Below are 16,691 nucleotides of genomic sequence, written 5' to 3' on the forward strand. Positions count from 1 at the left end.
GCACGGCTTGGCTGTGCCTGCTGCAGCCGGCTCTCCCGCCGCCCCGGCCCGGCGATCTCGTGCAGGACGGGGCAAGTGGCGTGTCACCGCGTCAATCCTCGCCGGCCCTGACGCCTTGGCATTACATTTATAAGCAGGTAACAGCTGAGAAGGGGCGAGGGCTCCAGTGCAGCCCGGCTGGTCCCTGCGGGGAGTGCAGGGCAGATCCGTGCTAAGCCCCGCACAGTCTGCCCCCGCCGGCTCCCGGCGCCTTAGCCCTTTTCCAGCGAAAGCAAAACTGTCAGGGCCGGAGGGGAGAGGCCATCGCGGCGCCAAGGCCGCCTCCAGCCCGGGGAGCCGCGCTCCGGATGTGAACCGCGGCTGCTGCCTGCCAGGGTGTCTGTGCGCTGCTGCTTCGGCAGCACGTAGGTCCCGTGGGTGTGCATCCAGCGGGCATGCCGGTGGCACTGGGCATGCCCTGGCCATTGGGGTCTGGGCAGAGGCCAGCGCCCGTGTGCATCGATCAGGGAAGGGAGGCGTGAGGATCTAGCACCTCTGGACGCCAGCCCCGTCCCCTCGGGGAACCTGCCCTCCCGTGCTTCCCTAACAGGCTGCTTTCTCCCTCCCTTCAAGCCTCTAGATCGCGAAGCCCCCGCGTTGCAATGGGAGCAGCCATGGAGCCGGCCAGCCCGGGCTAAGGCAGCGCCAGCGCCCCCCGCTCCCCGGAGCCCAGTGCCCGCAAGCACGTGTTCAGCACCCCAGGCGTGGACAGCGCCGGGGCCCTCCGCCGGGGTGCGGCTCGGCTGGGCCCGCCCGGCCGGCCGGCAGAGCGGCTCCCGTGGCCCTGGTCCGTTTCAGCACCAGGAGGTCGAACAGCGCCCGACGCTCTCCCGCAGCCGGGCGCAAAGCAGATTAAACGAGCTATTTGTTCGTCTGATTAATGGATAAAGCCGCCGGCTCGGCCTGAAGGAGGCTCTGCTTATTGTGTAGGTCACCCGCGGCCCCACGCACAGCAGCAGGAGCAGGAAAATGATCCATGGCTTGGTTTCTCTCTTGCAGCTCTTCAGCATGGAGGGGAAGGAGAACAGGTGAAGCGACCCGGCTCTGAAGAGTGAGCGTCCTGCCCAGCCACCCCTGGAAACCCACCCCCGTAGAGCCTTACGGAGACAGAAATGCCTGCGGGGATGAATAAGCATGGATCTCGGTCTACTACCTCTTTGCCTCCAGACCCCATGGAGATCGTTCGGAGCAAGGCCTGCTCCCGCAGGGTCAAGCTGAATGTGGGGGGTCTGGCGCATGAAGTTTTATGGAGAACCCTGGACAGGTTGCCACGGACCAGACTGGGTAAGCTCAGAGACTACAACACTCATGAATCCCTCATGGAAATATGTGATGACTATAACCTGGAGGAGAACGAGTATTTCTTTGACAGGCACCCGGGGGCATTTACTTCAATCTTGAACTTCTACCGCACGGGCAAGTTGCACATGATGGAGGAAATGTGTGCTTTGTCCTTCAGCCAAGAACTGGACTATTGGGGGATCGATGAGATCTATCTGGAGTCATGCTGCCAGGCGAGATACCACCAGAAGAAAGAGCAAATGAATGAGGAGCTGAAGAGAGAAGCTGAGACACTGAGGGAAAGGGAAGGAGAGGAGTTTGATAACACCTGCTGCGCCGACAAAAGGAAAAAACTCTGGGATCTTCTAGAGAAACCCAACTCTTCAGTAGCGGCCAAGGTAACTTCTTGAGTCACTGTTCTGTTTTTGCTGGTCACAGGTCTTGTAAGAGGTAGTTTGCTGCAAGAGGCTCTCAAGTAAACTGGGGGGCACTGTGCAGACATACCTATCTTTCAGTCTGGTACTACTGCCCGTCACCCAAGTGTCTGGGGGCCTTCCATGTAAAATTGATTAGTGATAGAGCAGTCCTTTGTGGCCTTCATTGGGTCCCTAGCTCTTCTCCCTCTCTGGGTTAGATCCCTCCCTTCATGTGTAAATGTTACTCTGTACTCCACACACTTCTTTGTTGCTCATATGGAACAGGGTAAGGAACATGCATGCATGCACACACTCACATGCACATCTGTATATATTTTAATGGTAGATTAAAGAGCTGAAGAAGAGCAAAAAATGATTGAACGGATTCTAATGCTGGAATATGTGAAATGATGAACACCAGAAGTGCAACCATGTTAATTTAACCTTCAGCATGGCTTGTTTTACCCAACTTTTGCCATTTTTTCCTGAGTTTAAGATGTGCATGCTGCTATGACAATGCCTTAAGACAAGAGCAGATGAACAGATGTCCATCTGGGGCCCAAAATGTTCATGATCTCTGTAAAGTTTACTGTGAGTTATGGTAGGTTTAATTGAACTAGTAGAAATGAAAGCGAGTCTCTCAGGGTACAGTTATTAGAAATCATTTCTAACTACCTGGTCTTAAGTAGTGATGCTGCACTAATAAAATCTGTCATCTAAGGCTTATCTTAACATTTCAAGGTAAAATATGACTTCTGAGAGTCTCTTGCAAACTTTCACTCTTCAGATCTTCTAAAAACAATGATTTGACTCTGTCTTTTACCTGCTTCCAGCATATTTCACTTCCTGCCTCTTATAATACTATTGATGGTCCAGTAGTTGAAGTCTGGGTTAGAACTTGTTACACTTTGTATTCAGTGCTAGTATTTGTATACTTTCAAAGATCACAGTGCTGAGAAATTGGTGTCATAGTTGACAGCTAATTAGGTGCTTCACTTAATGAGCACCCTTGCAGTTGCACATTTCTATTGGTGATGAAACCTCAGCAACCAAGTGCAGAGATTTGGTAACTGAAGGGACAAAAATGAAGACTAGGAGGTTGAAAAATGCAGCAGGAAGGATGGAAACCTTGAAAATTCTGGGATCAATATTTCCACTAAACTTCTATAAAACAAAAGGAAATCTGAGCTATTTCTGTCAATGTCATCATCTTGTCATATGTTCCTGTATGCAAATTGCAGCTTTGTCCCTGCCGCCTGGATTATATTCTTTCTAAAATGGGCTTTTTCCATTGTAACACTGCAGGTAGAAACAAAAGTATCTTTTAGAGTTCAGGGAAGACATTTCACAGTGTTGAGGGGAGGGGCAAATGTGGATTAATGATTTACTTTGGAAGGGAAAAGGAAAGGTGTGTTACTTTGAACGGCTTATTACTTTTTTTTTTAATGGCAGAAGGAGCCACCAAATGTCTCTTGATTTTAAATGGCACAGATGACGGTGTGCTGAACACATTAATAATTTATAAGGATATTTTGGCACTGTTCTGGAATCCTGAAACGCAGGCCTCGGGCTTAGTTGGCTGTGGCACCAAATCAAAATCCATTAGACTGTCAATGTTTGTGATTTACTGTATATGAGCAGGGGTCACTCTTGGTGGCTAAGTATCTTTTGTGATTTACCAGTGAAAACCGCTCCGGATTTGTCTTCTGAGAAAATTCTCAGAGTGAATACATTCACCATTGCTCACCTTGGACTAAATTAGAGTGAACTACCAATGCATTATTGTCTTTCCCAGGTTAGCTACCACTTTGAGGTTCAGTTGTTATAATGATAGAGCTGGTACTGTAAGTTGTCAATCTTCAAGTATGTCAGCAATTCTCAAATACAGATTCTGGACATTTTAACTGTAGCAAGGAAACTGGGCATGATTAATTATTAGTTTGCTAGTCAGAGAAAGCCTTGTAACCCTATACTTTATTCCTTTCTTTCCCTGCTCCTGAATACCTCCCCTTTCACACTAAAATCTGTGCTTGAGCTCATACATCATGTATTGTTTGCAAGGCTAACTTTCCCTTGAGAGCTCATTCCATACATTGTACTGACTGGGCCCAATCAGGAAGTATTTACACAGGCAAAGACCTGACCTAAATCACTGGAAGCTTGACTATGCTAAGGATTTGAGGGGTCTGGCCCATTATTTTGCCAAACAATTACACTCAGGGATCAGTTCTGTTCTTTTAAAGTTGATCTTACTTCCAGGCTTGTCGTGAGTCCTGTCGGAGCCAGCAACCTCTAGGTAATTTCCTGCTAGTTTAGCCTCATTCAGGTTTCTTCTTAGAACCAAAAGGATTCTGCTTTGCTAGCATTATTTACTCTCCACAGCATATAAACCTCTCTTATGGAGAGGGAATACAAATGAATTCCTGAAGCTGAGGTTCAGTTAATCATCTCTAACTGGTTCCTTATACACCTATGTTTTATTTTTACAGTCGGTTCAGACTGAAATACTTGACAAAATCTTTCACACACTTCCAAATTTCTTCCTTGCTCAGTGGAACCCTCATCTCTTCCTTTTCCCATCCACTGTCTCCAGGGCCACCATAGCCTGTTTTGCATGCCCTATTAGGAAGGTGGACTGGGAACATCTGTGCTAGGACCCCAACCATGATGAACTATGCTTAGGCAGGGCAAAGGCAGGGGGAACTCTTTTAGAAGTCCATATTGGTTGTGATGTGCAAGTCAGTCATCTGACCTAGCTATACAGGTTAAGCAAGCTACCTCTGGGCTTTCCCAGGAAAGATGTTTCCAGGTAAATATCAGCCCATTCTACAGGGCCTTGTTCATGCCCTAAAGGTTAAACAGGTTGCCAGAATGGAGGTTTTCCCCTCAGGCAAGGACCCCTGCTTTTTTGCTTTCCTCTTTAGCATGGAATATGGTCTACTTCCTAGGATCCCTTTGAGAATATTTTACTTAACATGTGCCCTGCCACTGCAGCCACCAATGCACCGGTGGCACCCTCCTCTCTTCCTGTGTAGGGGTTTTTTGGGGGTGCTTTTGTATTTATAGTATGCTGAAGGAGACAGGGTGGACCTCCTGTGAACCCTTTTGGACAGATGTCTGTTGCATGATTGCCTGCAATTGCATGGTTCAGGAGGTCCCTTCCAGTCTGATGCTCCTAGAAAAGTCACAAATATGGGTGTTTGCTGCTTCCTCTTGTTAAGCAGGTTTTAAAAATTCAGCAAAGGATTGTTATGCTTATTCTTACATAAGCCAGTGATTAAAGCCATCAACATTCAATATCTTGCTTTAGTCCCACCATCTGATGATGCAAAAAGACTTTGAATGTATTCTGTTCTGATCCTTAATATCGCTCTGTCATTGTGGCTATTCTAACATTTTTCTTGGCAATGCTTAATCCAACTACTGTATAATAATGTTATTGTAGAACACCTGCTAGGTAACTGGACCCAGTTCTAACCTAACACAATCGTTATAGACAGAGATGGATCATACAATGTATATCATGGGAGGAAGGGATTTTTTTTTTTAAAGAAAAGAGAGGAAATGAAGGAAATAAAAATAAAAAAATACCCGTAATAAACATCACCTCCTCTGGGTTTCCTCATATACTTTTCCCCCCTAATTTGTCTGGCTTTTAGACTAACCATCTTAGGGCAAATAATGTCTTATTTATATCTCATGCCATGCTGAGCACATCATTAGTGCCTCAAACATAGGAATAGTGTTGTTAAACAGATTTCATAATATCCAGTCCCCTGAGAGACTCTAGATATTTAAGACCTGCTCTGGAGAACTCTAAAAAAATAGAAATTACTGTCTTGCTGTTGATGATATTTCTTTTAAGACTTGAGGAATATGCCAGATTTTTTTTTTAACCCTTTTTCCACCTGGTTTCCTCACACTATCATACTCAGAACACCCAGATCCTTAGTGATAGGTGCTACAGAGATGTATAATAATTCCAATTTCCATTCTTTCATGCACACAATTACACTCCTGACCTCCACTACTGGGTAATGCAAAGAATTTTCCCTGGGTTTATTTTTATACAGTAGTAGTTCCACTGAACTTTGGTCAACCCAATTGTATTCTATGGAAATATTTATGTGCATAAAGTTATTTGCTCATTGCAAAAGCCTGTAGGACTAAAGCCATAGGCTGCTCTCCATCATATAAATAAGTCTGTTTGATAAAACCTTCCATTTATTTTCTTATCACCTAGCTCTAATTCTAATGGGCTCCTTTAATAGATCAGTTTCTTATGTCTACTGTGGCTGTCTTACCCTTTGACACCTGAATTACTCACCATAATTGTAGTCAATGCTGCCTTGTGCTCCTGTGATTACTGATCCATTCTCTTTTTATTTTTATACATGTCCCAGTCTTTCTTGGAGCTTGTTCGTATATAATATTCTTAATGCTTTCTCCTTTGTGACTGGATTGCTCGATAGCTCTGCACTTAACCACATAGGCCTCTGTTGCTCTCGCTTCTATTTGGATTTAACTAAGACTAAAACCCAACAATTTGCAGATCCTTTCTTAAACAGCTTTTTTTTGCAGGTACGCTTCCCTTGCACTTCCCTCCAAAGCATCCTTTCCAGTTGTCATAAGTAGAAGGTCTGTACTCTTCTTCCAGCAATGCCAGGATCAACAGAGGCTTCAAGTTCTTTGATGGTGACTTAAATCCCAACCACGCCATTCATTCATGGAAGACATATCTATATTAGCAGTTCTGCTAGTAGCTTTCTTGCCTGCTGTGCTGAAGCCACTCATGGAGATGACTATACTAGTAAAAAGGGCTGATTGGCCAGTATTGCTTGTTTTGCTCACAGAAGCTTGTTCTTCTAAACCAGCACTGAGATCAGAAGTACTGAGGCCACAGTAGAAGCACTGTTCCCAAAGAATATACTAGTGGTCCTATACCAGTTAGGCATTCCTAGTGGAGACCTGGCCCCAGTGATCTCTGGCCAGGCATTAACTCTCTTTGTGTTGCTGTCAGCTGTAAAGCTGGCTCATGACCAGGGATTCCCTGGGAACCCCGGGCTACATTTGGTCCAAGTTTTCCTGTAAAAATAAATTACAAAAGAAGTCTGCTAAGCTCTTCAATTTGCATATTTGGCTCATTTACTAGAATTGTGGCCTTGAAACATCTAGGCCTTTCAGACAAGTCTGCAAGGAAACTATTGTCTTGCCTCTTAAGGGAAAAATCCTCTAGGTTTCACAGATTCTTATCCTGCTCCATAATGGAGAAATTAAACTATCCCTGAGGGAAAAAAACCTCTGATCTTACAGACTTCCCAGTAGGAGCAGACCCTATACACTTTTTTTTCCAGTCCAGAGGACCAAAAGCAGCATGTCAAAATCACCCACATTACCCTGTCCCTGAAAAGCTTCTCCTCATCTTGCCAAACCAAGTGAAATGCCTGTACCCTTTTTTTTCCTCCTGCAGGTGCACTCCTTCTGCCTCTTTTATGCTGCCTTCCCTCCCTGCATTATTAGGAGTATAACTGTCATAATCCATCAGTTCTGGTGTGCCAAATTCCCATTCAGTCTCCTGTTTCTGCCATATCTCTGCTGTTGCAGCATTATCACATTTATCCTTGAAAACATGCAACTTCAATTCAGTAATCTTATTATGCATGCCTCTACATCTGCACAACAGCTTTTCTTTCTAGGCTGCCCATTTCTCTATGCTGTTAATCTTTGGATGCATTACTTTGGGATTAAAGAGGCTCCTCTACAAATCTCTTTTATTTTATTTTATTTTATTTTATTACTATTAATAATAATAGTCTGAGCTGTACTTGCCACTTTGGAATTCTACTTTTCCAAAAGAAACTAGCTCAATTACTTCCTAGTGTTTCACTTCCCATGGTACAGTTGGCCAAGACTCTAGAAAAGTCTTTCCCCTGCTATGTTCTGCCTTCCAACAACAAGGGGTGTGTGTTATTTGGGGGCATGTGGTATGCAAGAAGATATGGTATCTTAAGCTCACTTAGGCAAATTCAGGACTAGTGACTTCTGTGGAGTCATGCCACTTTTATAAGGATGGAATTAGAGCCAGTATTCTGCAGTTTTGATGCAAGGTTTGTAAGGGGGGGGGCAGGGGGGGACAGGCAGGGGGAGGCACAATTCTGCTCAGTCCATTGGCCCTTTATCCCCAGATGTGCTGTTCGTTGCAGCACCACCCTGCCCAGCTTCTATACCTGGGCAGAAGTGCAAGGTTTCCCCTGCCATGGCAAAAACCTCTCAGGGGGCAATTCTGGCATCTCCTCCAAGTTGGCACCTGAGGCTGGCACCCCACTCGCTCCTCCCTAGTTATGTTACTAACTGAAAGAGATCTTAGATGTTTGGGAATTCTCCCCCGACAGAAAATGTAGTTTCTGTAAAGTCAAAATTAGCTCCAGGATAATTTCAGTTTTGCTGAAATGTTTCCATTTTCCATCGGAAATCAAGTGGAAAGTTGTTTCAGGACTGTTTGAATCACATTTCAATACTTCATTGTGCTGAACTGCTGCACAACACTTGCTTTTGGATCAGCTCAATAAGAGTTAAATGGCACAGTGCCTTACAGAAGCTGCCAGGCTCTCTCCTATAGGACAAGCTCTATGGAGGAGGATGTCTCCCACAATGCGATGTGAAATTACCTCTGACCAGTACTGTATGTGGTGCATTAGGGAATTGCATGGCTCAGAGAATCATGGGAGTTGTAGTCTGGGCAGAAAGCTTGGCCCCTGGTGGGAAACGGGGGCTTTTGAGCTCTCAAGCTAGAGGTTTCATGACATGAGGCAATGCACATTAGTGGGAACATTTAGTTAAATGGTGAATTTACACAGTGAAAGTATTTTGGGTTGAAATGAAATCCTTTTATGTTTTCAGATTTTTTTTTCTTGTTTAATTTCCTTTCTAATAAAATTTCAGCCTTTCAACTTTTCATTCTGATTTGGGATTAAAAGATACGTCAAAACGTGCTCATTTTCTACAGAATGAAAACTCTACCTTTCACTGTATTCTCAATGCAGGTGATTGTTGCTGCTGATGTTCATGGGCAGGGGGAGGAAAAAGCTCTGGGTCTGGTTTTCAGAGTCTAGGCATGCTGTCACGCACAGAAGCAGTGTGTACACTGATTGCTAATTATGGTCAGCAGAATGTGTTATTACTGGATCGGTACATGCATGTTGTAGCTGCACTAAAAAGCAAAGCATGTGGTAGAACCCTTAAATGGTCTGAAAGCTGCTTCCTTTTGATTTTTTTTTTTCAAATAAAATCCTTGATTTTAATTCAGTCTAATTTTCAGAGTAAACATGACACTTAGTCATCAATTCTTGTTGTTGTTTGCCCCTTTTAATCAGGGCAGCCAAAATTCCCTTTGAATTTTTCCCTCCCATAAAGCCCCAGAGGGAGCAGAATAATCTAATGTTACTTTTACAATATGACTATTGCTATTTGTCATTACTAATGGCAAAATATTTAGATCACCAAAAGTTCCCTGCTGATCACTTAAGTTCTTGTAATAAACACAGTCAATATGATTTACACTATGGAGGTATCTGGCAGTAACAGAAGAGGCAAACACAGCCCATCAACACATTAATATTAGTCTCACCCAGAGAAGTGAGGGCCTGCTTCAGCTTCCTCTAAACTCAGTGGAGTCTTACCCCAGGGTCCAGGAAGCTAGACTCTGTCAGCATGCACCTAAAAGGACTTCTACATTGCAAGCATCTTCACCTTGGTCACCAGGTAAATTGGCTGAGTCCTTTCCTTACCCTTAGGGGAGCACAGAGCACTGAGGTAGTATCCAAATTCACCCTCTTCCCATAGTTTGGTGTCTTTAGTTACTCAATTCAATCGCACAACCTGGAATTTAGCCTAAATGTCCTCCTGCAACTTGGCTCTTCTATAGCTTCCCTCCAAGACCTTCTCTGTTCTGGCTTTCCCTGCTTCCTTAAAATCAGGCTGGATGTAAGTGGTCATGACTTGGCAGTAACATGCCTTAAGGCAGTGATTTTAGTACCTGAAGTCTAGAGTGACTCTTCAGGAGAGGAAGGAGTTGCCATCCAAGGGTCTTTTGAGTCTGTTTCCCTATTACAGGCCCATAGTAAGCACTAGCATAAAAATACTAAAAGACTGATAGTTTCCAATTTTCCACAGCATTAGTGAAGGATCTTGTTCTGCTTCCTTTGAAGGTAAAACTCTGCTGAGTTCAATGGGAACATATTCTTATTGTAATACCTGCACCTACTGAGAGAAGCTCTCAAAGTATTTTGACAAGGTGGCTTGCTTAAGTCTTGAAACACCTCGGGGATACAATATAAGTATTATCCCCCTCTTAAATAGAAGCTAAATGATTTGTCCAGGGTCACTCAGAAAATCAGTGGCAGAGTCAGGAGGAAACGCCAGACAACTGACATGACTTGCTGCTCTAACCACTACAGCACACCGCACTTAGCATGATTCTGTTTACTTTGCTTGGCCAAGCTTTCCAGGTACCCAAACTATCCTAATATGTGTTCTAGTATCCTGAGACATTACTGGAGGCACTACAAGATGACACTAAACGGCTGCTTTCTGAGTATTCTTCATTTGGGATTGTGGAGGTAAAAAGGTAAACCCATCTGTAACATAGGGAGTTGTATTTGTAAAATCCCAACCCTTATGGCAAAATCCTGGAGAACTCGACAGAATGAAAGACTGCATAGAAAGAGAATAGGATTCCACATAAGTTATCCCCCAAAATGTGTAGCTCTCAGTATAGAATTCAATCCTTTCTATACTGATAGATTTTTCAGAATTATCCTATGGAAATCTACAATAGGCGTTTAATTCTGTATTATGCTCTATGGAACAGCTACATTTTTCTGAAATATTTTTACACTCTAGTAAATTAGATGGAATTAAATTGACACTAAAGGTCTGTCTTACCAAGTACTAAATCTTTAATCTATACAAGAAAGGTAGTGACATTTAATTAAAAGCATATCATATTTTATTAGCTGATTTCCCCCATATCCTCTTCTGCAAAAACAGTAAAATAAAAAATAACCTAAATCACTTGGAGGACAGCTTCACTCTGAAATTAATCTGTTTTATATAATTTCATGTTCAAATTCTGCAAATGAAGCCTGGCAATGATACTGTTAGCAAAAGGTCTTTTCAGTAAGTCTTCCAGTCTCTTAGTAAGAACAGTATTCCACGACAGTCAGTAAGACTCTTCATTTGGACAGACCCTTTTTCACATGAATTAGGAACCAAAGTCTGCGTGGCTTGACATTTTGAACACAATCAGTGGTGTTGCATCTGGGTTTTTTTCAAGGTCTGATTCCTTATGCTGTCCAGATATGAAAGAGTGTGTAGAAAAATAAATACTAGCATTCGATGCATTGTGAGGATTTATTTTGGATGTAGCCCTTTTCCCATCTGTTCAGAAGTTTTTTCCCTGATCTTGGTGAATGGTCTTTGTTGATTCTCAGCGTGCACAGTCTGCAGGCTGTGATTGGTTGTGAATTTCCACTTCAGATGTTAACTCTTCAGCATGTATGAGAGGTTGCATGACTTGCTTGTCAATGCCTTCTACTTCTTGATTAGATGACTGAAACTCAAATTTGACGCTAGAGAAAGTAATAGCTAAGAACAAATAACAAATGCTCTTTGTTGTTGTCTGAACACTTTTGAAGAACCTTTTGTGAAGACCAGTGTTCCTCCCTCATTCATTCCAGCACAAAGCGGTATGAAATCAGATGGAAATCTGCAATTCATTCAAAAGCTCAAGGAAGGTCTTTTGTAGTACAGAAGCAGCTCTAGTTATCACAAACTGAATCTATCAAACCTGTGAATCCAAAGTGAATTTCTAGCCCCAAACCCACGTTGGTTTTATTTGACCTGATTCCATTTGCCAGTGCCCATTTACTAACTGCTTGGATTTTTAAGTTTGTTTTGGGTAAACAGAATAAAGACTAATATAATCTCTCTCCCTGGTATTAATCAGTGAAAACGTTTCAAAGTTCTAACTCCAAATTAAGTTTTGGTTGTTATAATGAAAATACTTGGTCCAATGGATCATTTGCCTAAAAGAATAAATTGAAGAACTGAGCAAAAGTTTAGGCAAGCTTCCCTACAAGGACTTTTGAAACGTGGATATAAATTGTAGAAGTATATATATTTAATGGCAGGTTTAATCTCCTATACATGTTTGCCATATCAGTTACCAGTGAACCTCTAACTTGTTTGTCTCTTACTATCTCTCTGCCTTAAGCACTACCATTTCTTGACTTCTCTGACTGCCAAATCTTAATTCCAGTGGACGGCCCCACTGTTTCCTCTAGACTCCTCGACATTTTCACATCAACAGACCAATAAGAGGGGGTGGGGGGAATCTAAGCACGTCTAACAAGTCTTCCAAGTGGCTGGGGTTTGTTTATTAGTTTGGTGTAACTACAAAAGGCCAACTCATCAAGTGGTGTAAATCAACACAGCAGTGAGGCCAGTGTTGAGTTATGCCATCTGAAGACTGGCTTATAAATTCCACAAGATGCTCGCTAGCAACAGGAGTTAATTGTAGATTTTTTTTTTTTTAAACAAAAAAGTGATGGAACACACTGGTCAGCATGGCACAGAAATGAGTGCCTTTGGGTTTCAGCTATCCAAGCAGCCATTTCAAGATATGGACTATCCAATCCCTGTGGAAGTCGATAGCAATTTATATCTTGGGTCTTTGTCTAATCTCTCCCATAGTGTCTGATGCCTTTAATATATTTATCCTTGCAGTGCCTATTTGAAAGAGGAAAGTGCTTTTGCCCCCATTTTATGTGGGGGGAGCTGTGCTACAGAGAAAGCAAGTGGCTTGTCCAGTCATATGAGGAATCTGTGATGGGCCAAGAAGTAGGTTCCTAGCCTTACTATCCTCATTGCTGGATTAGCTTTCCTCTCGTTGGTGCAGGAGCCAAACCGTAATGTTTCACAAACACAAAGGAGGGAACATTATCAAAAGCAAGACCTCAGCATTTCTATAAAACTATATGAAAACCTATGTCTGAGAATGTCCTTCATACTGGGCAGGCTCACAGTCACAGTGCCTATCGGGGTGGTCAACCTGCGGCATGCTGCCGCAAATAGCACAGGGAACCTGTGTGTGGCACGTGGCAGATTGGGAAGTGGGACAGGCAGCACAGCACCAGATAGGGTCGGGAAAAGAAAACTGAGCAGCAAGTCAGGCAGGGAAGGGGAGCAGAGTGGCACTCGGGCAGGCTGTGGGACTTCTTTGTGGCACACTTGGTCCCCAGTGCATTAGCCTGAGCTGTTCTAATATTCCTATTCTCAAAGCAACCATTCACTGCGCTGAGCATTTTTTCTTTTCACTCCATGTGCATTTCTTAACTTTGCTGACCATGAGCTCTAGGTGCAACTTGTCATAATAGTTATGTCTGCCTATCCAAAACCCAGGAATTGAAGCAGTGTCCCCTTCCCTGCCTGCACCTTGACATTCTCCAAATTATGTCCTTCTCAAACACCTGAAGCAAAGTAGCACTATACTTCACCTGTTAAGTAGATTGTCTGGATTTTGTTATCCTCAGTCCTGCAATCAGAATGTATTTATACCAAGAACATCTTGGTTTGTGCACTTGTTTTTGAACTCCAGGCTGAGTATACCTTTCATATCATGAAAGAAGGAACTTTAGAAAAAAAGAAAGTATCTGCCATCAGCATGCAAGAGTTTACTAATAATACATAATAATTAACCTTGCAAGTCTTAGCTCCTTTCATCTAAGGATCTTCAAGTGCCTTACAAATACTAATTACGTAACACTCACAACAACTTGGTGAGGTGGATAACTATTATTATCAATCTACTATTTAAAAATGACACTGCAAAGGAAATAGTAAATAAGAAATTCTTCTTTGAGGTGCAGAATAGCAACCACAGACTTGTCTTAGAAAGATTGCACTAGCTGTTACCAGACTATAATTTTCCAGGGTTTTTTAAACATGTATCTGTCTATTCACTTTATTTTGTAGGTAACAATGAATTTGAGGCTGATAAATCTCTGACCAAGGTTGAAAATGTATTCTGCATTATTTACCTTTCTATAGAATATTATCGTTGTCATGAGAAAATTTGCATTTAGCAGCAGAATTCAATTTAGCATCTTCCCAGCTTAAAAGAAAGCAAGGGTGGGTGGGTGAGTGTATAGTTTTTTTGAGGGGAATGATCCTCATTTTTCCCCCTTCTTTGAAAGAGTTTGCATTTGTTAACCTTTAGATTAAGGGAAAGGCTCACCTGTATTCTTTGTCTTTGCCTTTTGTTGATAAAATGAATTGAAAGTTGTGTGAATGTTGAAGCTGCTTGTTATCCTGACCAAGTATCATTCCAAAACAAGTTTTTGAATAAGGATGTAGCTTGGATTTTTATGGCTTTTTTTTTTTTAAGTAGATAATAAATACCTACAATCTGGCAGCAAAGCTAGGGACAGATATTACACAGAAACTGATATAAGTGATCGGAAACTTGTTCGGCTCTGTAACACAACAGAAGTTCAATGCACATAAACTGCTTTCAAAATGGCCAAAACTGGCTCATTAAGATAAATCTGGATGGGTGTAGTGTCAGACTTTACTGATTTAGGTTAAATCGGTTTATTGAACTTTGTTCCAGATCCCTTCCATATACAAGTTAACTCGCAGTCCCTCAGCATCCCTGGATGCTTTGCACCTGCCCTGCAATCCCTCCCCTCGCAGGGTGGGTGGACTAGGTTTAGCCCAAGCTGTCTGCTTGCCCCTGCCCTGGCTTCTGGCCTGAGCCATTTCAGGCCTGTTGCTGCATTTCTGGAATCAAAATGAATATCTGTTCACTTGCTTATTAGTTCAATCTATGCAGCTTAGACTAACCTGCGAAGATTGATTCAATTCAGCCTCAGGCTTTCAACTGTCTGTACTTAGCCCAAATGTCCTGAAATGCCTCCTCTTTCCTAGCTACCCCTCTCATATTTCCAGCAAGCTGAATTACATGTAGGTCTTTCAGCATATGGCTATACTGAACCTCTAATCATTCTCATGCTAACTTTTGACTGATCGCAGCAGGTGCCCCAGTATTTTGCTGCTAAGAGCTCAATCTTTTGAACATGGTACCTGTTACTATTAAGAAAGAACAATAGCAGCTTTTGTATGCATTGCTAAGGATATGCCTATCTGCTTTTGTGGTGCATGGAGACACAGACTCTGTTAGTGCTGCAAGGACTGTGAGATAGCAATATAGACTTGATTTATTAGGCAGACTGAACACCTAGTGCTCCTCATGGCTTCATGGGCCCCCTGCAGGGCTGTGATCAGCAGGGAACCTGGTTTTCCCTGATAAAAATAGCAAATTCTCTGACTTAAAAAATTGCAAAATCCATGATTAAAATGAACGGCTCCCCCTCACTTCCCCACCAGCCCTGCTGGTGTCCGTCACTCCCTCCCACAACCTCCCTAGTCCTGCTGGTGCCCCACATCCCCCACCCACAGCTCCTGCTCTCCCAGTGCTGCTGGAGGGGGCCACCAACTGCCAGAGCTATGGGGCCAGAGACCTGGGTCCACAACCCCCTGCCCTGGCATAAGGCAGTGGCTGCCTCCGCGAAGTGGAGTCTGGCTTCCCACACTGCTGTGGGCATGAGCAGGGGTGGGGCTGGCTCCCTTCTGTGGCATGCACTCCCAGGGGGCAGAGGGGACCTGCGCCCCACAGATGTGTGCATGGGGCAGAGGCTGTGCGCTGCCCCCTGTGAGTTCGGGCTCCCACACTGCTGCCCTTCCCCAGGGCCTTTGCAGTTCTGCAGGTGCAACTTGGCACTGCAAAGAACAACAGGGCCACGCAGGAAAGCTGCTTGCCACTGCGAACTCCATGCTGCCCTGTCAACGTGTCCGCTGCAGCAGGGGCAGCAGTGTTGCACACAGAGGAGGCTTTGCCAGGGCAGTGCAGAGCTCACAGTGGCAAGCAGCTTTCCTGCATGGCCCCACTGCTCTTTGCAGCACTGGATTGCGCACACTGGGCTGCGGAGGCCCTGTGGGAGGGCAATAGGGCTGAAGCCTGAGCCTGAAGCAGGCAGCCTGCACTCACATCCTGGACACAGATCAGGCAGCTCATCCCCTGCCCCAAGATGAGCCGCTCATGGCCCCATCCTGCTCCCTGCTGGGGCCCTGTGGCCCCAAGCCCCAGCCCTGCCCAACTCAGTCCCTCCCTCCCTATGGGGGCCTCGATCCCAACTACCTCCCCCCCTCACTTACCTGTGGAAGCTGCTCTCCAGGCTGCCTGGGGCCATGTGCCCCCTGCCTGACTGCCCTTCTCCCGCTCCCTCCCAGCCCCTTGCAGACTGGAAACTCTGCCAGCCTGCAGGGAGCTCATCACGAAACTGCAAAATCCGTGGGTTTCTCCACTAAAATGAGAAATTTGCGTTTGCCTCCGGTAAAAGGTACAATTCATGGTTTTCTCTTTTTTTCCTGTGGGAAATGGGAAAACCCAGATCCCTGGTGATAAACTTCCAAGACTGAGAGCTGGCTAAAATTACTTCGGATTTTTTTTTTTTTTAAAGCTAAATTTGGAATGGGTTCTTCCCAGAGGGCCTAATCCTTAGGTCCAAATTTAGGGGGTTTCAGCTAAATTCCCATTGATTTGGTGTCTGATAGCCCAGACTTACTGAAGCAGAGCTCCCATTTATTTCAGTGAAGATTTTCAGGAGCAAGCCTGACCGCTTAAGTGTCAACAGCTCCAATACATGCTGTACTCAGTCATCTCAAATTAGCAGTGTGGTTCAGGGTAGCTGTGCCTTTTCCTTGCTGTCACAGTAGGAAGATGTATCCCTAATATGGAACTAGATTTCATAGATTTCATAGACATTAGGGCTGGAAGGGACCTCGGAAGATCATCGAGTCCAGCTCCCTGCCCGAGGGTCAGGAAGTCAGCTGGGG

The 16,691-nt window shown here is 44.2% G+C and overlaps 1 protein-coding gene across 1 annotated transcript in view; it reads left to right on the plus strand.

Annotated features, from left to right (window-relative positions):
* Window positions 1–16,691, plus strand: part of KCNB1 (potassium voltage-gated channel subfamily B member 1) — a 220,815-nt gene that overhangs the window by 996 nt on the left and 203,128 nt on the right. The window contains exon 2 of the mRNA XM_019484532.2: window positions 1,039–1,718. Coding sequence (XP_019340077.2) covers window positions 1,152–1,718 — 567 coding nt within the window. The 5' untranslated portion in view covers window positions 1,039–1,151. The remainder of the gene's footprint in view (window positions 1–1,038; window positions 1,719–16,691) is intronic.

The sequence above is a fragment of the Alligator mississippiensis genome, chromosome 9 (assembly GCF_030867095.1).
Source record: "Alligator mississippiensis isolate rAllMis1 chromosome 9, rAllMis1, whole genome shotgun sequence".
NCBI classification, from domain to species: Eukaryota; Metazoa; Chordata; order Crocodylia; family Alligatoridae; genus Alligator; species Alligator mississippiensis.